Raw genomic sequence first — 21117 nt, 5'->3', positions numbered from 1 at the left:
TCAACACAACAGATGTAGTAAGGGAAAGCCTAGGAAGCTTCACTTTTGCTTACAGAATGGTGTTAATATGTTCCTCCTGAAAATATATACAGAGCGGTTTAAAGCAGCTAAAACAACACTAGTAAGGAGTGAAAAAAACTACTACTGCTTCACACTCAGATAAATAAATTATAAAACTCATTTTTGTGGGAAAAACATCACTTTGGTTTCTGATAAAGAGATTTGAGTGACTCTAGCTCTAAGCTTCTTTATTCTCAAAGTAAAAAAATTTGAAATATTTTTCAAATTAAGTGCTCCATTACTTGCTGCCATCCCTTGCTATCAATTACTATTTTCATCTGCTTTACAATCTCACACTCTATATCCTTTCTTACAGATTTAAAATAGCAATCCTATCTGTTGTCAAGAAACAGCATGTGATGCCATAATCACGCAACCTTTAAACTCATAGTCATATAAAGTAATCCAAATGCTACTAAGTGAAGTAGTAAAGCAAAATAAGTACATTAACATAACACATGTGTAATTATTTTTAAATTGTATTAGCTATTTTTCTTAAAAATCCAATGCCCCTCAGCAGTCCTGCAAATAGGTAAGAGCATAGCGAGGAAAATGTGAAACTGCAGTATATGGGAACTGTTTGGTCATGGCCTGAACCAGTGACTGAGCAGCTGGTGAGGGGGTGTAGCCAGCCCAGGGAGCACAGCTGGAAGCAATTCACTTGTGTGACTGGCAGGGGGCAGACCCTGGCTCCACCCCTCCCTAACTTCATTTAAGGGCTGGCAGCCACAAGGGAAGCATCTCTACTTGGAGGTCATCTCCTTTGGAGTGTTTGGTGAGCCCTGGTCCTCGGAAAGGGGGTAAGTGATTCCTTCTTTATTCTTGAAGTCTAACTGCTACCTTTTTTGGGTTTAAAGCAACAGTATCTGCTGCTACTTTACAAGCAGGAAGTAGTAAAATAGAAAAAGAAAGCCCACAAAAAAATCCTGGAAGTATATTTTCTGTTCTTCCTGGCTCAACCACTATCCAGTCCTTAGATCTCATAACTACATGCCAGCTGCAATAGAAGATAAAAAATGAAACTAGGTATACTTAGAAGCATTCAAACCTTTAACAAGATGCATCCCCCAGTGTGAGTTTACACATCTAAATATCCTCGTGGGCCTCAAAGCCCAAATGTTAGGTCTTCTGAATCCCCTTTCCAAGCTTTCCATAGTAAAGTTTCCTCGTTACCTGTGTTTTGATAGCTTAGTCCACTCTAAATAAGAGTACTAATTTCATGTTTGACCTCATACATGTCTACAGATGCTATCACTCTGCAGTCATACTGATTTCCTCTACTCCTTTCCTTTTAAGGCTATTAGTTTCTTCTTTGGAAACAAAAAGAGAAATTCTAACAGCAGTCAGCATTTCTGAGAAGTAAATCTTTGGTTTTGCTTTGCTGATAGCCCTGCTGTAAATGTAAGCAAAGTGGGTGTCAAAGCACAACAGACATTCCCCCGGATCAGAAACTTCCCATTTGGTGACCATTCAAAAGAAGAGGGGAAAAAGCTCAATCCCCTTAATTTTGTGCTCCTTTTCAGCTTCCTGTTTAGATTAATGCTCCCTGCCAGAAACAGCTGCTGGGTGATATCTGAACCTGGGCAGAGGTTGATGGCTCTGACATCTATTGCTGTTACTTCAGTCCAAACAACTCTTAGCTTCTCAGCAGTCCAACATGTCACGTTTTTCCCAGCATGTACACTTATACCTACAGACCAGCCAGACTTCTGGGTTTATCAGGAAATTCCTGGTTTCTTTTGGTCACTTCTGTCCCAGAAGTAGGAGGGAGGATTATTTTTAATTCAAGAAAGAAATCATCTTAGCAATGTGTGTGATGGTCTTGATTCAGCAGAATGATAGCAAGAAGCTGCTGAGAAAATGTATCTGTTGGGAGATGACTTAATGGATGTGCTATTTCATTTTCCTCCTTTGATGAAAGACTGCTTCGTTAATTGATGAGAACATTAGAGTTGTTAACTGTTTATACCTTAGCCTTGTGGTGGTGTGTTTAAACAAGTGAACTTGCCATTTCAGATATGGTAATTTTGTCCTTGCGACAGAGGAAGGATATGCATAATTTTGTCATGTGTACCCACTGTTTTTGTTAAGTAAAACTCATACTCAAAAGCTATTATGCTTATGGACAAAACACCCTCCACACCTGCTGGGAAATGAAGTTCAGACATGCAAATCAGCCACTGTTTAAAATAATGCCTTTTGTTTACATTGGCTTCCTGGCCTACATGACTCAAGGCATGTAGCTCTGTGTAGCTCTGTAGCTCCTATCACTCACCACCAAGAAGTTCATTCAGTCTTAGAGGAATCTACTCGATAGCTTTCTCCCTAGTGATAAATTTCTTAATGTGTGAAGAACAGCTTGATTGTCTTGATGCTGAGCTGACCTGTGGCACGCTAATGAATGCAGCTCATCTTTCCTCAGCAGTAACAAGGAACATCACATGGAATCATAAAATGGCTTGAGTTAAAAGAGACCTCAAGGATGATCCAGTTCCGAACCCTGTGCCACAGACAGGCTTGCTAACTGCTAGACTGAGTGCTAGACCAGGCTGCGCTGGGCCCCATCCAACCCGGCCTCGAACACCTCCAGGGATGGGGCATTCCAGAGAAACGCAATTCCTTCCAGCAGACAGAAGCGAAGCAGAGCGCGAGGCCGCTCGGCGCAGGTCGGCACACGGCCGGCACGTACTTACAGCGCAGAGCCCAAACTTCGCCCGCAGCACGCCCGAGCCGGCGGCTCAGGCCCACCTCAGGTCCCGGCGGGGCATGCCGCACGGCTGCCTGCTACTCGCTCGCACCGAGCATTACCGCAGCGTTACCGCTCTGAAGCACGGGGACTCGGGCCGGCCGCCTCCCGCCTCTCCGCGTCCCGCGCGCTGCCGCCGCCGGCGTTCGAACGGCGGCCGTTGGGAGGCGGGGCAGGGATCGCGGGGCGGGGCTGCCTGCTGCCGGCCCTCCGGCCCCTCGGTGACGGCGCGGCGGAGCGGGCAGCGCTGGAGGAGGTGAGGAGGCGCGGCGGAATAGAGCCGGCTGACCGGAGGGTGTGGCGGGAGCTGCGCGACGCGGCCCCGCGGCGGTGGTGCGGGTTGAGGCGGGCAGGGGCGCGGCGGGGCGGGCTGCTCTTTGTTTCCCACCAGCGTTCCGCCATGGCGGCCCTGCGGCCGCAGGGAGCGCGGCTGCTGTAGCGTTGCCGCGTGTATATGCGGGCATTAAATACCAGCTTTCGGTCTTTAGCAGTCACATAACTGTGCGTTTGCAGTGACGCGCGGCGAAGTGTGCCCTTTTGTCGCCGGTAGGACGGTTGTACGATTGCGGTTTCTGTTTCGGACACGCGCTTTGGTTGTGACACAGGATGCTTTGTAGCAGCTGGCGGGCAGGAGCTGAGCTGGCTGCCCGGCTGTGAAGGCAGCTGGAGGCGGGTCAGATAGCGGCTTTCCTTCCTCTCTCGGAAGCTTGGCTATTCTCATTGCTGAATGGCTTGTGCGGTTCGACGTTCAAGCAGTGCCTTGAAGAGAAGAGAATCGTAGAATCGCTTAAGGGACCCCTAAAGGCCACCTGGTCCCACTCCCTGCACTGAACAGGGATGCCTACAGTTCCATCAGGTGCTCGCAGCCCCCCTGCCTGACCTCGGCTGTCTCCAGGGATGGGGCATCCACTGCCTCTCTGGCCAAATTTGGTGCTGTTTATGTGGCAGCAGTGATATATACGAAGATCTGAGGACAGTAAGTCAATCCAGGCTGGCACAAACTAAATACATAAATTTTATCATCTCCCTCTCGCAACAAAAGCATTGGAACAACTGCATTTAGAGCAAAATATGCTTTCGGTTTTGTTGCTGTCCAGGAGATGCTGGTTGTTTCCTCATAGCTTGCTGAGCTCTGTGCTTCTTTCAAGCACTGCTCTTGCCACATCGTACTGCTTGAAATCACTGTAGGATTACCTTTACACCCTGTACCTCCATCTCACAGTTTGTTTGCTTAGTTTGTGTGGCTTGAAACAAAGATATTGTAAAACAGGTTGTAAAAATAGGCTTCCTGAAATCTGCAGAACATACTCTACAAGATTTTTTTAAAAGGCAGTTGCTTGCTGCTTGCTTTTTTATATTTGCTTGTGACTGAAAGCTCTTTTTACCCAAGCTTTCAGGAGTATCAAGGGGCAGAAGAAGTTCTCTATTAATTTTTTTTGAAGTGTTGTCCTGATTTCTTTCCCTGTCCCTTTTAGCATGAGATCATTCTCCACAGGGAAATGTGAGTTCTGCTTGACAGCGTATGACATCATTGCATTACCTCGACTAGGATGAGGTAATTCCTAGTCCGTTTGAATCAGCATCATCCTGCAGGGAGCATTGCTGTCACCCTGATGGGTGCTTTAGAGCAGAAAGCATGGATTTGCATGCCTAGTAAGGAAACAGGTCTCTCTTTGTGGATGTCTCTTGCTTTTTAGAGAAGTGCAAGTGACTTGGTGCACTAAGGCATTCAGAAACTCACAAATGTTAAAGGTGAGTTACAGATTCTGCAGATGAAGTGTATGTATTTTAAATGGCTAATGTAGAATACCAGGCTTTTCTGCATAATGTCTCCAGCTTCTTTGAAGATACTTTGACAAGCTCCACTTGAGCTGCAGCTGAATGCAGTAGATTTTAATGCTTGATTAAACAATTGAAACTGTCCGTTAGAACGTAAGCTTGCATGTGTTACAGTAAGACATACTTTTGTAGTATGGTACTGCAAATTGCGTTGTGGAGCAAATAACTGTAATTCATTATAATCCAATTTGACATTGGATCAACAACAGCAGTTGTTAATCAGGGTTACAAAAAAGTCAAGAAGATGCCTTAACTTAAGGTTACTTAGTTGTTGAATATCCTTTTTTATTCTTACCATTTGTGGCAAGTGTTGATATCTGTGGTAGCGAAGCATTCAGTTGTTGCAGACTGTGCAAGTCTTAAAGTTGTCTGTTGAAGTCTGCAGCCATTTGCCGGGGTTATTCCTGTTGCTGCTTACTGAAACCAGTCCCTAATGGGATGCAGGGGTTTGTTTGGAGCAGTCTGAAGTGAATCCAGAGCAGCCTGGTAATCCACTTGCCCTCTGTAACAATCCCAAATTCACCCTGTAAGCCTGGGGTGTAAGGAGTCAATAGCTGTCCCCATACTTTGGCTGAGTCTTTCTGAAAGTAGTCCTTGGTAGCCCAGATTAGCTCATGTTATGGACAAAGTGTGACCACATCTCAGCTGGTCATATATTTGCTAGTTTACACTACCTGGGCCCAGCCCTTAAGTGCTGGTACTGCAGACCTTCACAGTGCTGGAGAATTGCAGAAATACCTGGGCTGGAGCAGGGGGACATTGGGCATTCTTCTCAATGGCAGCTGTTTTCGCCAGTTCCCAGTAGCCACAAACTCTACAGTTCACTGCAACTGAAAAGCAGAGAGTTCTGTACTTGTGTTACCCTTTGGAAGTGTGTGTCTTTTTTTCACATAGGGAACTTCTAAGAAATTAAACTTTGTAGTTAGGCAGAGTGAATCCAGATCATGGTGTTTGGCTGGTAACTTCAGAATTATCAACCGAGTTCCCACCTCATGATATTTGAAGTACATTTCTAAAATATAAACTGATAATGCATTTTATAAGCTTTATTTCTGGAATAACAGCTTTTTTGCTGCTTCTGTAATTTGGTTTTCAGGAGATCTACGTATTATGATATAGTTCTCAAGTCTGGAATCATCTTATGAACCATATTTCCTGATTACGTCAGTGCTTCAAGATACAGAGAAACAGTATTCAGAATAACCTTGAGAATCTTTTGGAGATACTAAAATAGTAAGTAAATGTCTCATAGGAAACAAGGAAAGAGAAAAGCTCATACATACCCAGAATAGTGCTTCTCATGTATTGGTAGTTGCTGCCACAGAAAATATGTGGTCCCAAGGATATTCACGGGGTATTATTTGGAATATAAGAAAGAAGATAGCAGACAATAAAATGATTGTACAAGATGGCAAATTTAGCTGTGAGCCTCACATTAAGAACCTTTGCCCTAATTTCAACATATACTTAATAGTATTTCTAATTGGCCTGGTTACTTATAGATCCCAGTTCACCAGAGGTCGCTCAGCAAGTTCTTTTAAAATTCTTGCCTTCTCATGCCTTGCCTTTTTCTTGAGGTCTAAGCATTTATCCACTTCGGAGTCATTATTACTTTGTCCCATGCAGTGATTTAACTTAGTCCTTTTCTGAATCCCAAGTTAAAGATAACTTGTGGTGATGGCATTAAACTAAGAGGGTAGACTTACATCAGGCAATGGAAAGAAGTTGGTTTGGTTTGGTTTTGTTTTCATTTAGGGGGTGGTGAGGTGCTGGCACTGCTGCCCAGAGCTGTGGGTGCACCATCTGTGGAGGTGCCCAAGGTTGGATGGGCCCTGGGCAGCCTGAGCTGGCGAGGAGCACTCAGCCCCCAGCAGGGATTGAGGTTGGGGGGGCTTTAAGGGTCCTTCCAAATCAAACCATCAACTGGAAGGAAGAATCATTGCTTTTAAATTGATTTCTGCCTTGGTATCATTCAACACTTTTTTCCCTATGCACTGAATTAAGTAGCAGTCCACAGTGCAGAACTCATTCCATCAACTATTTAAAGTTGTGTTGTTGCACTTTTTACGTAATTTAAGTTGCAGTTGGTTTCACTTACACTGATGAGAATTAAATTTGGATTTCTCCATTGTCGTGACAAGGAATGATCCAAATGTGGCACAATATCCATAGTGTTAAAATGTCAGTAAAGCATTTAGGGATATTTTTAATATTTTGGAGATTACTTTAAATTTCTTTGTCTGTCCTGCTTTTCATGAGATCTACCCTTTTTCTTCCAAAGTTGTTCTGGAATGCGATAATTCAGAAAAGTATTTACTGTTCTTCTTTACAGTACAAGATATGTAGAGGTTACTGAGAAATGCTTATAGTTGCCTACTATTACTAATATCCTTAGGCTGAAGTCATTCTTTGTGACTATTGCCTTTGAACTTCCTTGTTTTCTCCATAATCTTAAAAAACAAAAACAAACAAAATAACTCTCTGTGCAGAGGTTTAAGAAAAACTAACAAAATGATGAGTTAATGGTTGGACTGGATTATCTTAGTGGTGTTTTCCAACCTGTATGGTTCTGTGGAAGGTCTTCTTGAAGGTATTACGCTGCATGAGAATTGTCACATGTTTCTGTTTGCTTGTGTTTTCAAGCTGGTAATCAAGAGCCATAATGACTGACATAAAAGATGGACCACACTTAGGGGAAGATCTGTCAGATGCAAAATCTTTTCCTGGTTCCAAAGGGTAAGTGAGATACTTTGGGCTTAAGTTCTCAATGTAAATGTTGAGGAATCTTGTGCTGTAACTGAAGACGAGAGCTGTAGAAAAGATGCTATTAAAAATTAAGTTTTCAAATATGGTAAATTATGCTAATCATAAAAAAAAAAACCAACATTAAAGTTGTGCTGGGTTTGAAAGTATACCATCTCTGACAAAACAGGCTATATGTACGAACAAGGAAATAAAAAGCAGGATACTTAAGGTGCAGTTAGATATGGGTTAGCAGTTACCAAGTCATTAACTGTTCTTGAAAAGAAATTTCTCTGTCTTAACCCTGGCCAAATGTTCACACCTTTCCTTGAACTGCTTCTAGATCTTGCTGGAACTTGCAGCAGCCAGTTCAGTCTCTTAAACTGCCCTTCTGTAGACCTACTTGTGCAGAAGGACTGGCACAAGGGGGATTTACAGCAGTGGGAAGGAAGATGAGCAGTCTTATTTTTCTTGGTGACATTGTGGTTATGTTGGTGTAGTGCTATGATCAGATTACATCTTCTCTGGGAAGATAATTTCCTTCTGAAGTCATTCATTCTAGTGCTTCAAGAAAGAGTCAATTTAGCACCATTACTCACTTTTTATTTGTAAAACTCAATGTGTTTTCAATTCAAAACAATGTGTTCTCACTTAAGAGAGTTTGTTCTTGATGCTTTGAGTTTTCAGCTTGCTACAAATTGCACAGAAGATTACAACAAATACAAATTGCTTTTATTTACCTGTTTATTTGTGTATGCATAGATTTAATGGAACTTGAATCAATCATATTATTTGGGTGCACAACCATACAAAGCAGTTTCATGGGTTACTCCAACCTCTGGGCAAATGCGTTTTTCAATAGTCTCACATTGGATCTGTCCACTGATTTTTACAGGCATCACTTCCATGAATCAAGTAGCAAACCTTACCACTTTCACTCGTTTTCTTAAATAGCCATTTGCTTATTTAGATACTAAGAAATCAGAGAAGAGAGAACAGAAATTAATACTTGAAGCTTGTCTGATTTGTGTACAGAATGAACTTACCTGCTAGCAAGTCTGTGGACTCTGGAATTCTGCCCGATGACAGTTACAGAATGGATTATCCAGAGATGGGAGTATGTGTTATAATAAACAACAAGAACTTCCACCGAGATACTGGTACTGCTTTCAATTATTACTTTTTTTTTCTGTATTTCAGATAAATTTGATGTGTTATTCTTCAGAATTAAATATGCAGTCCAGTTTTGACTGTATTGAAAAATTAAGTGGTTTGAGTGGATTGGATTCATTTCAGGGTATTCTTCTAAATATGCACAGGGGGAGTAGTGGTGAGGAAAAGCTGATTGGCTGTGTGCAAATCTGCCATGCCTTTTAGTCATGACTTCTGTAACATAAATAAGGTAATTGTCTCAATATAGACGGGTAGGTGTAAGTAATAGATAAATACATGAAATAGGTACAGGGAGATGGAGTGTGCATGAATAGTATGATGTTTTTTTCTCAGAGTGGATCTGAAGTAATGGAATAATATTCTAGACTGATGCAGATATAAGAAAGAAAATAATTTGGCTCAGAGTGTGCCATTTATATCATATCAAAATAATACCTGTCTTTTATGTCTAGGACTGTCATCTCGTTCAGGCACAGATGCAGATGCTGCAAGTGTCAGAGAAGTTTTCATGAAGCTGGGATATAAAGTCAAGCTTAACAATGATCTGTCAAGCAGAGATATTTTTAAGCTATTGAAAAATGGTAAGTTCAGGTATGATCAGAATGTGTGCTAAGTCTACTGATTCTAAATCACTTCTAGTACTTAAATCTCTTCTTCCGTGGTTCTTTTACAAAGTACTTCACAACTCCTTATTGCTAAAGAGAACATATATGTTGTAGTTCCTATGTTAATTCATCATTGCTGTCTCTCCCTCTTTTGTGCCATGACCGTTGTCTCAGAATCCTTTCTTATCTTCTAAAGAGGGCTGGAAAAACAGGCTGAAATTTAAATGCAGGAAGATTTATTTTCTGACCTTTGAATCACAGAAACTGTGAGCTGGAAAGAAACCTGCTTAATTGGGTAGAAGGGTAGTGTGGGCAGTGTGGTCCAAGAGGTGCCCTTATCAGGGGATCAGAACTACTGTAGTTCTGTATGTGGACTGAATTACTCTTTTAGAGAAATAACTCGCGTTTTGTTTGGCTTGTGATGCAAAGCAGCTCTCTTACAAGTGAAACCCTTTATACCACTGTTTGTGCTGATCTTGTTTTGTTTGGACTTAATACATCTAGACTAGTAAATTAAATGGTGCCTTGAAGTGTTTTTTTGCCCTGAAATAGTCTACTCTGGTAAACTGTCAGAAGGTTCTCTGGTACAACTGTGGCACACTCTCAGACTGTTTCAGGTCACAGTTCAGCAGTGAAAGTGTTCCAGAGAGTATTCCCAACAGTAAATCAGTCTGCAGCAATCCTGTTTTTTCGATGTATATGTTTGCTAGCGTGGATTTGGCTATTTAGTGCCAGTTAATGTTTGTACCAGAGAAGACTCTTAGACAACGTGAACTTGCAGCTTGTCTGTTGACAGTAGCTAAAAGTGGAAGGTCACATTCTCTGATTCCAGGCTTCTGTCTTTCCTGTGGTATACATAGGGCCTGCACATGGATGGTGTAAACTCTGGCCTAACTAGAGATTCCCCAAAACTAGCTTTTCTTGACTCTTTTAGACACAGTGCTTGTCCATAGATTATAGAAGTGCCTGAGCATGCATTGCTTGAGAAAAATAAAAATAGTTCAGTTTTTCCAGAATAGAAATCCAGTATTCAGCAAGCTGTAAAACAGAAGTTTACAGCTTCTGTCTATGAACTCTTGCATTTTCTTGAAACTTCCATTCGAAACTCCTTTTGGATCCCTTCTTTTAAACCTTGTTTGTATCTTTTTGTACACTTAAAAGAATCATTTTGGTCATCAAGAACAATCCCCATGGTTTCAGGCAACAAAAAACATAGTAGAATATATTTTCTATATCTTTACATACCACAGGATGAAAAGCTTTATGTCTTGCTTAAAGGTCTTTAAGTACAAAACTCAGAAGCCTGAAAAATCTTGCTAGACCTTGCTTCTAGAAGGCAAGAGCAAAGGGAAAGGTGTAACATTAGTAGCTAGGTCCATCTAGCAGCAACAGTTTTCATATTGCAGTTGCCATGTAATCCAGTGTTGAAATGTAAGGAGAAACAAGACTTCCCTGTCCTTTCCCAAAACTCAGAACTTCCCATCAGCCTGATCCTATTGACCATTATAAGTGAGGTGCATCATTTGGAATCTGAGATAGTGTGCTGAATCACTGCTCCCAACTCGCTTTGTCCATTCACAATGTTCATAGCCATTTTTTCCACGTGGCCACATTCTACAAGGCATAGGATTGGCCCTAAGTTTAGGGTTTTCTATGTCCGACCTTATGAAGTGAAGTACACTGGCTCCTTTCATTAGGAGTGAAGTGTTTGAGGTTTCTAGGTCTGCAAACAGTTGTTCTTAATGAGTTCTATTGCACAAAGTTCAAAGCTTCTTGGGGAGTGCAGTAAGTTGATTCTCCTTTTCTTTCAAGTTTCTGAAGAAGATCACAGCAAACGAAGCAGTTTTGTTTGTGTGTTGCTAAGCCATGGCGACGAAGGACTCTTCTATGGTACAGATGGCCCTCTTGAACTGAAGGTACTAACGAGCCTTTTCAGGGGTGACAAGTGCAGAAGTCTAGCAGGGAAACCCAAACTCTTTTTCATTCAGGTGAGCTACAACTGAACAGTGATCATCAGTTCATAAGAATACTTCAAAAAATTGTTTCCCACAAGTTATAAGTACGAAGTAGTTATTCCTAAAATAGCCTTATAGGGATTTACTTCTAGAATAAGATTCCCTAATATTGGAATAGTCTGCCCTCTTAGTATTTGTAATAGCTGAAATCACCTTAATTTGAATGAGTTAAGGTGATGCAAAGTTTTTCTGAATGCTAGCCAATATCTCAGTGAGCTTCTGAATGTACTTTCATATGAATATCCATTCTAACCAAACAGTAATTAATATAAATAAATGCTAGTTATTTTTCTTATGAGTCTTACTATCCTAATCATCTTCAAAGCTGAAAATATTACAATATTCTTACCATTATGATCATTGCCTTTTTCTCATTTATTTTTGTTGTCCATTTTTCTTTCCAACAAGTAGGCCTGTAGAGGGACAGAATTAGATTCTGGTATTGAAGCAGACAGTGGACCAGATGAAACAGTGTGTCAAAAAATACCTGTAGAAGCAGACTTCCTGTATGCATATTCTACTGCTCCAGGTGAGAAACTTGCAAAGAAAATCTTTGTTGCTGAAATTGTATCTATGTATCTGCTTGTACTGATACAGGCAGTTTGCAGTGTTCTCCACTCAGTGACTGATTAATCTGAAGCTTCTGATTTTCTTTGAAGCACTTGCTGTTCTCAATTCCCAGAAAAAAGCTCATTATAGGTCTTTTTCAAATGTTAATCTGCTGCAGGTTGATTTACTCTGAGTTGTGCAAATAATTTGCAACAGGAGAAAATACATTAATTCTGAAAGAATAGAGCAATTGAACATCTCTATGTATTTGTATGTGTGTGTATATTTATGCATACAGAAATGGTGATAAACATCTAAGTATTACTTGGTTGTCAGTTCTATTTCATTGCAGCCTAAGTGAATTAGTGGTGACAGGACCCTTAATATGCCCATTACATTATCACTTTTCAGAAGCAAGGTCTAGGCAGTCTTCAATTCATGCTTTTGGACTTGAAGATAGTGATAGTGAAATCTGTTTTGTATTTCAGCTCTCATTGTGCTATCGCTGCTCCTGCATACATGTATTCTGTAATGAAGTAATAAATAATTAATGTGTAAGAGCAGAAGATAATTGTATAATCAGTGAATATGCAGATGTTATAATTAAGAAATATACAAGAGAGTTTGGCTAATTACACACACACACACAAAAGCTTACCCTTGTCCTGGGCTCACTGGAAAACTCCAAAGGAAGGATCTCCAGAAAGAAATCCTTCCCAACTGGTAGTCAGCTCTTAGATGGGTCTAGGAGGGGTGCAGCCATGCTCCACCCCTTCTGGCAGGTGGAATTCACCTGTGCTCCCGTGGCTGACTCACTGCTCACCTCAGGAGATCAATCAGAGGTTCAGGCTGTGATTCAGCAGTTCCTGTGCAATAATTCTCCTGTCTCTTGATTTTTTTTTTGTTGTTTTTTTTTGTTTTTTTTTGTTTTTAATTTTTATTTTTTTCTACCTATTTAAAATTTTCTCACATTAGAAAAAAATGGATGGCTAGAAAAATCCTTTAGGTTGAAATTTGAAGGGACTATCAAATCTTAACTGTGTTGCTTGGGGGTTTTATTTGTTTATTTTAAGACTGTCTCTGCTGTTGGGTATGTTGTGTCATTCTGTAACTGCTATCCTATCCTGCTGCTACATCTGATCAGCTTGATCTCTTTGTCTTCTGCAGGCTATTACTCTTGGAGGAACGCAGCTGAAGGCTCCTGGTTTATTCAGTCTCTGTGTAGAATGCTGAGGGAGCATGCCAGGAAACTTGAACTCATGCAGATTTTAACTCGTGTAAATCGCAGAGTGGCAGAGTATGAATCCTGCTCCACTCGACAGGATTTCAATGCAAAGAAACAGATTCCTTGCATTGTGTCCATGCTTACCAAAGAATTTTACTTTCCTTGCTAAAAAAAAAAATAATTGCACTTTGCAATTTTTCACTTCAGGTTTTTATCTGTAATTTATACACTGTCAGTACGGAATACCACTTTTAATTCTGAATTACTGTTCACTGCCACATATGGCACAATGAACTATCTGAGAGTTGGTTATGTCCGTTATGAGAAGAAACCCATGGGATGGCTAAGTTAGAAATGCAAACCTGGTAGGTGAAACACAGGAAAATTTGAACACAATAAGAATTTGGAAAAATTATGAGAAGACTGAAGAGAAGTCACATCACTTACAAGGCCTACTTGGTGCTACATTTCACTTTGCAGAAGGAGCAGAGAAAAGCAACAGGTCTTGTAAATGTTTTGGTTTCATATCTTTACCAGTAGGAAGAAGATTCAGAATGGGATCTGTTTGCAATTATAGTAATGTGATGGTAGTGTCATTACACATTTCTTCTTAAAAAAAAAAAAAAAAAAAATCAAGTTTTTAAAACTTAGGTTATAAGGTAGCCTAATAGCCTAAACTTCTTGTATTACTTCAGATGTAAACTGTGAAAAACGGCTGTTTCATTTTTTTACATGTGCTTAGGAGGCATCTTTAGAAATAAGTTCATTTTTTGTCTTGATTATTTTATAATTTTTTATATGGAACATTAGATGAGGTAATTTTATCAACACAGTATCTGTTTCTAAGTAAATTTGTATGTTTAGCCTTGAAGCTGAGTAACTAAGGGACCAGTCTTCCCAAATGCCTTTCTTTTGCAGCTCCTAGGGAGAGCTTTAATACTCTTGGGGCACATTTGAGGCCACAAGATTCAATGCAAGATAAAATCTGCATTCTGAAAAGCCAGCTCTCCTCTTTCTGACCCTTAAATTGGAGTGGTTCTGCTTTCTGCAGATATTTCACATCTGATCTTTGTGGAAGCCGAAATATGGTGGTACCAGTGAAATTTCCTTGTCTGCTATCGATTGGGTTAATTACACATGTCTTTTAAAAGAATTTAGTATGTTAATGAATAGTAAATATAAGTCTCTTAGTTTTGAGTGGAATTGGCTTTTAGAAAATTGTAAAGCATATATGCTTTTGGTGATGGTTCAGCTTGTGACAGTCTTTTGATGAACAGAGGAAGGCATTGGGGCTTGCAAAACAAGACTTAATTCTTTGTATTGTGTAGCATAAATGATGTTAGCGAACTGATGTCTTCTTCCAGAGGCATTTGGATTTTTTTAATTAAATATTGTCACCTAAACTGTATAATGCTTTTCTATGTGTATTATTTGTTTAGGATCTGATCAATTACATCCCTTTTTCTCAAAAAAAAAAAGTCCCTTTTCTGCTTTAACACCGGAAGCTGCTATACCATAACATCTGTATATTCATTAATTGTACACCACTCTTCCAAAGTAGCTGTTCTGACTGCAGGAGTTCCTGCATCTCCAGGTCCTGAGGATATTACAGAATTCTACTCAACTTTTGCAAGCTGGAGCTGGGGTATACAGGCTTTGGGCTTGGCTCTGCTACAGTGTAGTGAAATGCTGGGTAAACCTCAACCCTGTCTTTTCCAGCTCTATAATATTAGAACCAAGACTTACCAGCAAATGCTTCAGAATCCCTTATGAGAAACAGAAGCATTGTGTTAATGGAGATTCTGTTGCATATTAGAACTATTATTTAATCCTGCCTTACAAGACTTAGCATGACTTAATTAGCAGTTATTACAATGATCTCACTTCGGTTTTTGGTTCTTTAAGGAAAAATATGATTCTATCACTTGTCTGGTATTTTTAAAATGGAAAGAATCTAAGTATGGGCTCAGCTACAACAGGTGTAGGCTATTGAGGAGGATGCAGATGTAGGGCTTGGGGAAAGAGTAATTTGGAAGACATGCTGTCCAACAAACTTCTGAAATATGAGGGAGGCAATTGTTGTCTTGTTGTGGTTTTTGTTCCTTTGTTTTCTGGAAGCTCTTCACTGGAATCTTCTTCTGGAGCAGGCATTCATACCAAATGTTGCAGTTCTTAAGCTGACCTTGGAAAACAAGTGCTTGTGTTTTCAACTAAACAGAGATATTCTCACAGCTACCTAGGTCATTGGTGTAAATAGTATCTGAAAAGGCTTTTAAGAAGGCTGACCTTAGTTTTTAGCTGATTTGAAAAGCCAACCAGAACCACAAACCTGCCATAAATCTGTGAGGAAACTAACAAAGATGACACAGAGGTGAAATGATATTTGTTTTCTCTAGAAAAACTGGGGAGGAAAAAATTCAACCAGGAAAACTGAAATATTCAGTGTTTTTTTTTTTTTTTGTTGTTTTTTTAATGCATTTGCTATGCAATGGAAGATCAAAGAGAATCAAGACCCAGGTTGAAACTGGATAGGCAATTTGTTATGCTTGGTCTATTATAGTAGGTCAAGAACTCTGTTCTGGCAAAGCAAATCCTTATATTCAGTGCAGTTACTTTGGCCTCTCCTGCATCAACCATTGGGAGTGCATATTTTCAAATCTACCTTTATTAAAAGAAAAAAAAATATGAAAATAGGTGAGTTAAACACTGATGCCAATAAGTCCTTCTAAAGAGTCTGCCCTTGTGCTACGCGTAGAACAGAACTCACACCCTTGATACTCAAAATGTCAGTTTCAGCTATGGCCATATATGTGTCTCTGTCTTGTAGGTGTCTGACAGCAGTGCTTTTGGAGCAGTACCAGGCACCTTAGGAACCTGGTAAGGCTGTCTTCTCAGTAGCTGCTGGCTCATTTGTAGAAGTGGTGTTTGGAGGGAGCCTCTGGAGGGCATTTCCAGCGTCCCACTCAAAGCAGCCCCATTGCCAGCGCTGCAGCACCCAGCAGCAGTTTCCTTTAGCCAAATCCTGAAAGCCTCCAAGGATGAAATGACCTTCCTGGGCAGTATCATGTTGTGTACCGTGCTGTATTACCCACCCAAGAAGAGCCCCCAGAGCGTTCCCAGCACCCATCCTGAGCCTCCAAGATGCAGCCTGTGGCCCTCTTGTGGCACTTCATCTGGATGCGCCCTGTAATCTTTTCTATGGCAGATGTATTTTTATATACAATTTGTATTTTCAAATGGAACGTTACCTGTTCTGGTTTTCTGCTTACAGAGTCACTTTTAGACATATTAACAATATAGGTAGTAAGAGAGAAATTACATCACAATAGGAAACTTTTCTCCTTATTTCCTGAAAGGAATTATGCTTGTTATGATGGGAAACTTCCTCTCAGTGGTGTATCTCCTCCTGTTAGTGAGGATAAGCAGCAGGGCAGTCACAGCAGAGTCTCTGTTTTTGTGAGATAAAGGGTTCAGGGATAACTACTCTTCACCACCACGGGGTGTCACCGTAGATAGAACAATAATCTCCCAAACTCCCATTAACAAACAACTCAAAAACAAAATAACAAAATTGAAACAGCCCTGAATGGAGCAACTCTTTCGCAGCTGTTAATGGCTTTGTAAGCCACAAATCTTAAAGATCTAATTTTGTATTGGGGCCTAGCATTTCTGATCAAAGCATGTTTGATTTCTTGCTACCACTGTGTTCTGTCATGATGTTGTTGGTCACATAGTTAAAGTGCCTCAAAAGAAAGATGCATAGTATTCATTTTCTAAAGTATTTTGTTTAACAGTTGGAGGCAAGGCTTGGAATTGAGCTCAGTAGGTCACCACTGCTGCACCAAAGCTGGGAAGACTCACTGGGACCAGTGATGGTGATATGTCTGCTGAACATGGTGAGTTTCATATGGACTCAGTCAGTGAAATTCAGTAGCATGCGGTGTGAGAAGACCAACCTAGATGATATAATCATGTCCTTCTGGACTCAAATTGTATATGGAAATGGGTCATCCTGTTCTGAGTTGTCTCCTTCCCTCTAAAGGAGGATGAAGTTGCTAGTTCTCCCTCACGTGCATAAAATGGTGATATTAGCTGGGTGGACTGAGAGGATCTGATGCAATGGTGGAACTGTGAATGAAGGGTACCAGTGTGGTAATTCATGCTCATTAAGAATGTACAGGTTCTATTTAGTTAACCATAACACCTTTAAGAAGAGCAGTGGAAACAACCAGCACTCTTCTGTACAAGAATGTAAGTAAAACTAAATGTTGACAGCTACCTTACAGAGAAATTTCTTTCTATAAGATCCTTTGTAACAGACACAGGCATTTCCTCTTTCTCTCCCTTTCAATTTCCGGTGCTAAAGTGAGAATGTTTTGCCTTCCCTTTTATCCCATTCAGCTGAAAGCAGCTTCCTGCAGTCCGCACCTCTTCTGCATGGCACCGTGCAAGAAAGCTGGCTAAAAGGAGATACCACCTTGCTTTATCAACAATTGGCTTGGTGGGGGTCTTGCTGGGGTTTAAGGTGTGCAGACCAGAACATGGGCTTCATCTGCTCAGCATGCCAGCGCAGGGGGCTGAACTGCCTTTGTCAGCACCTCACAGAGCCACACTGGTGTGAGCCAGGGGTGTGGAGAGTGGGCCACCAGGAGGGAGGTGACACATAGGAATGAGCATGTTCTGCGAGCCCCTGGGGATGGGAGGACCTGCAGCAGTGCTTGGGCCACTCCAAGTACTTTGAGCTGGATGTTGACCTTAGGAATGTAATCAGAGAGCTGATTATAAATAGTTGGTGCAGTTGTTGATGAGATTAAAATGCAGGCGGTTGGAGGCAGGGGTTACTCCCGTGTGTGACCAGGATGCTGTGTGCTCGTTTGTCTATGGCTGCATGTTGAGCCTGAAAAGGGAAGTGGCTGAAAAACGCTCAGAAAATGTTCCCAGGGAAAGAGAAGGAGGAAGTAGTGTGGCTTACAAAAGAGGGGTGTGGGACATGGGGGAAGGGGGCAGGGAGCAGAGAATTAATAAGGAGGGAGGACGGTCACTGCAAGTGATCAGGAAGCAAAACCCTCAAACCAGGAGAATGCCCTGGATAACAGCGGTAAAACCTCCAGGTAAACCACCAGTGCTGATCTGTGTTCAGCTGGTGGTGCGTGATGGAGCGGAGGGGAAAGGGTGGGGAAAAGAGCAGGGAAGGAAGTGCAAGAGGTGGGTAATGGAGGCAGAAATAGTATTTTATCAAAGTGAAGATTTTGCTAATAAAGGGAGATTGTCTGGCTTTTAGTTTGATGGGATAATTGTGTCTAGAGCAGACAGTGGCCCACCTGTCAGTAGGGCAGGGGATGGAGCTGAGTTTGTGTCTGTGGATGAGGAAATCCTGGAGTGAGGTGTGCCAAGACAAGAGAAGGAGAAATTAGAAAGCAGATAGCTGGAGAACTTAGTGGAAACTGATCATCTAATCCCAGCACCCACAGTGTAAGGGTGTAAGCAGTCACAGCTCGGTGCCACCATGCTGTAACGTGGAGAGAATCAGGCTGGGGAACAATCCATAACCTGGAGGGAACATTTCACCACCTCAAGTTCTGAGCAGGGGGAGAAATCAAACACTCTTTCCTGACACGAGGCACAGCGATAGAAGTATTAAAAATAATGCTTCTATGAACAGCGAAACTTCTGTAGTCGAACTTCCTGTGGCTTTGTGCTTCCTGTTTATGTTCCTTTCGTGCCACACGTGGTGAGGGGTGAGCCCCAAGTGCAGCCTGCCCCAGGTTCTGCATGCTCCTGCCCACAGGGCTGGAGACGAGCATGGAGCTGCTGAAGGCAGTGATGGGGCATTCCCTGTGCCTCCTTGCTTTGGGAATGCAGGCTGGTAACAGTCCCGGTGAGCCATCCATTTTGGGCATCCAGCACTGAGGTTACATGTACAAAATGTGGAGAGCCACATGTTTAGTTCACTCCTCGGCTTTCCTCTGGACTTCAACTGCATCCTCATCACTGTCACTTGAAAGATAACGTGGCTGCAGAGGAGTTCACCATTTCCCTCCTTTCTAAGATGGAGGATTGCTTGTTTGGCCACCATACAAAGCACTGACTGCAGGCCCATGCTAATACAGCTGCACCCATTTCCAGGCCACTTTTGGAGCATTAAGGACATGCTTTTGGAGCAGCTTGGAGAGGTGGTGATGTGATGCTGAAAACGATGGAGCTAAACATGGCATGGCTTTGAGCAGTCCTGGATTCCTGAGGGTGAGGGGTGCTGGCGCAGCTGATGGAACACCAGGCTAAACCCACAGAGCGCTGCAGGCAGGGAGAGGTGAGGCAGAGTGTCACAAGCATCTCAAATACCTGACTGGAGAGAGGGGAAGCCTGCAGGAACCTCACCCACAGAGCTAATAGCTTTGTGTAAATGTTATTTGCCAGAATTCCACTAAGTATTTACAGCTATTTTATGTGCACTAAATGTTCGCTCGCCAAGGAATGATGGATTACCCCTGCTTTGAAGCTGATTGAGAACTATTACCATTACCACCTTATCAGGCTGTTACTTATTAGCCCAAGGTACAAGGCTATAATATTTTCAAGCAAGAAAACTCCTGATTCAACAGCCAAATTCACTCCAAAAATGAAACGATGGAGTGAGAGCAAAAGAAACGCGAGGAAATTATATGTAATTACCATTTCTCCAGCTCCTTTATACAGGCAGCAGGTGACTCAGCGTTCCCATAAAACTACCTCCATGGGAAAGGAGGAGCTCTTCTTCCACCTGGCAGCTGCCTGCCTTTGCTGCAGCTATCTGTCTGCTGAACCTTCCCTTGGGGCGGCTGCTGCTACTTAGCAGCTCAATAGCATGCATACCTGCGGAGTGCTCCTTTCATTAAAAGGAGGATTTGCCACCCCGCATGGAATGCTTTAAAGCAAGGTGCAAGTATGCAAATAATTACCACGAGCATCTGAGCTTTATTTATTTATTTCTGATTCCTCCCCCTGACTTAAAGCATTAGTGATGTCTAGCTGGGCTCCTGGGGCCAGCTGTGACCTACAGAGCCAAGAAAGCGAGCCTGTCCTGCTGCCTCCTAGCTCTGGATGACCTTCTTGTTGTTGCTTTTTACTTCTTGGAGGTACTGCAAACACAAAGGCAAACATAACGCTCTACTGGAGAACCACTGCATAGAGCAGTGTTACCTCTCACAGTGCTGCACAAGAGTGCAGGTCCCTCCAACGGCAGGACACATTCGTGTCAGGCACTGCGACACTGAACGTGACAATTGCTATCTCAGGGGACTTGCCATCCACACAGATATAAAGACAAAGAGTGAAACAAGAGCATTGAGGAAATCCAATGGTGGCAGTTGGGGCTGGGGAGGGGGCTGAATTCCCTGCACAGAGGCTGGTGCTGAGGCTGTCTGAGCAATATCCCCAGGTTGTTTTTCAGTTTGGATGTTCAGCTCTGCCTGTTTAAAACTCCCCTGCTTTGCAAAGTTTGTTTAATCTGTCGGCCTCTCTCTGATCTGTACGTGGCAAGTCAGCAGGTAAGGAGCATTGTGAGCCTTCTGTACATCACTGATTAAATACAGCATTCAAAATAAAGCTGCTACTCATATTTGCTATTAATAGCCAATAGGTTTTCTCTTCCCTCCCTCCCCTCCCTTGACCTGTTTCTGTTACAAATACAGAGCAACCCTGCTGGGGGTTGATACATGAGGATTCAGTACCTCCAGCTGCTTTGCTGCAATGCTTCCCCACGAGCCCAACCCAGCGGGACCCCAGCAGGCGGCCAATTCTGGGAACAGAGGACTGCAAGTCGATGCTGCCACTGCTGGTTATCAGCCCAGCACTGGCACCCTGCCTCGAGAGCCTCTCCTGGGCTGTGTTGGCTGAGCAAACTCGAGAGAGGGGCAACGGTCAGAGCGACAGAAATGACTCGCTGAGGGAGAAGTGCAGCAAGATGGGCTCCAGGAGAGATGAGTCACTGCCGAGCTGCGCTCCAGAAACAGCTCACAGAGCCAGCTACTGCTGTTCAGAAGATGAACTTACTGGACTCTGCAGGCTGGCAACAGAGGTGCAGTAGATGAGCTTGACTTCAGCTATTTCAGCACACGCAGAAGGTGGATCCGTTTGTGCCTAGGAAGAATGGGAAGCTGGGTGTGCTGAAGATGTCCTGAAGCT

The 21117-nt window shown here is 42.2% G+C and overlaps 2 protein-coding genes and 1 long non-coding RNA gene across 7 annotated transcripts in view; 1 reads left to right on the top strand and 2 right to left on the bottom strand.

Annotated features, from left to right (window-relative positions):
• PRIMPOL (primase and DNA directed polymerase) overlaps window positions 1–2907 on the bottom strand; it is a 14345-nt gene extending 11438 nt beyond the window's left edge. The window contains exon 1 of one of the 2 annotated variants that reach the window (XM_042812747.1): window positions 2754–2907. The gene's annotated coding sequence lies outside the window, so the exon portion shown is untranslated. Of the gene's footprint in view, window positions 1–2444; window positions 2463–2753 lie in introns of those variants that run through there. The other variant, XM_042812749.1, reaches the window with a different exon arrangement.
• Window positions 762–14362, top strand: CASP3 (caspase 3). 4 transcript variants are annotated; one of them, XM_042812752.1, is made up of 8 exons: window positions 762–860; window positions 5742–5878; window positions 7289–7381; window positions 8423–8547; window positions 9013–9141; window positions 10978–11153; window positions 11592–11709; window positions 12897–14362. In XM_042812752.1, the coding sequence occupies exons 3-8, from the start codon at window positions 7308–7310 to the stop codon at window positions 13121–13123; spliced, it is 849 nt and encodes a 282-aa protein (XP_042668686.1). In that variant the 5' UTR covers window positions 762–860; window positions 5742–5878; window positions 7289–7307; the 3' UTR covers window positions 13124–14362. The 4 variants fall into 4 exon arrangements, with proteins under 4 accessions (XP_042668686.1, XP_042668689.1, XP_042668687.1 ...); XM_042812753.1 differs by lacking the exon at window positions 762–860 and adding an exon at window positions 2998–3062; XM_042812754.1 differs by lacking the exon at window positions 762–860 and adding an exon at window positions 3254–4558.
• On the bottom strand, window positions 8114–21117 carry LOC122157239. Its single transcript, XR_006167810.1, has 2 exons — window positions 20986–21117; window positions 8114–11593 (listed from the first exon to the last, which is right to left on the bottom strand). It is a non-coding gene; the product is annotated as an uncharacterized LOC122157239 (long non-coding RNA).

The sequence above is a fragment of the Centrocercus urophasianus genome, unplaced genomic scaffold, assembly GCF_019232065.1.
Source record: "Centrocercus urophasianus isolate 14NV4802_14NV808 unplaced genomic scaffold, USGS_Curo_1.0 seq_13, whole genome shotgun sequence".
NCBI classification, from domain to species: domain Eukaryota; kingdom Metazoa; phylum Chordata; class Aves; order Galliformes; family Phasianidae; genus Centrocercus; species Centrocercus urophasianus.
Note: the sequence above shows the minus strand (reverse complement) of the source record. Positions and strands in the feature narration are given on the sequence as shown.

What these genes read in the sequence shown, in the direction of transcription:
- CASP3 (XM_042812752.1), top strand. Translation starts at nt 7,308, where the DNA reads ATGACTGACATAAAAGATGGACCACACTTAGGGGAAGATCTGTCAGAT. An exon ending in TCTTTTCCTGGTTCCAAAGG is followed by an intron (nt 7,382 to 8,422) that starts GTAAGTGAGATA and finishes ATTTGTGTACAG; the next exon opens with AATGAACTTACCTGCTAGCA. An exon ending in TGCATATTCTACTGCTCCAG is followed by an intron (nt 11,710 to 12,896) that starts GTGAGAAACTTG and finishes TGTCTTCTGCAG; the next exon opens with GCTATTACTCTTGGAGGAAC.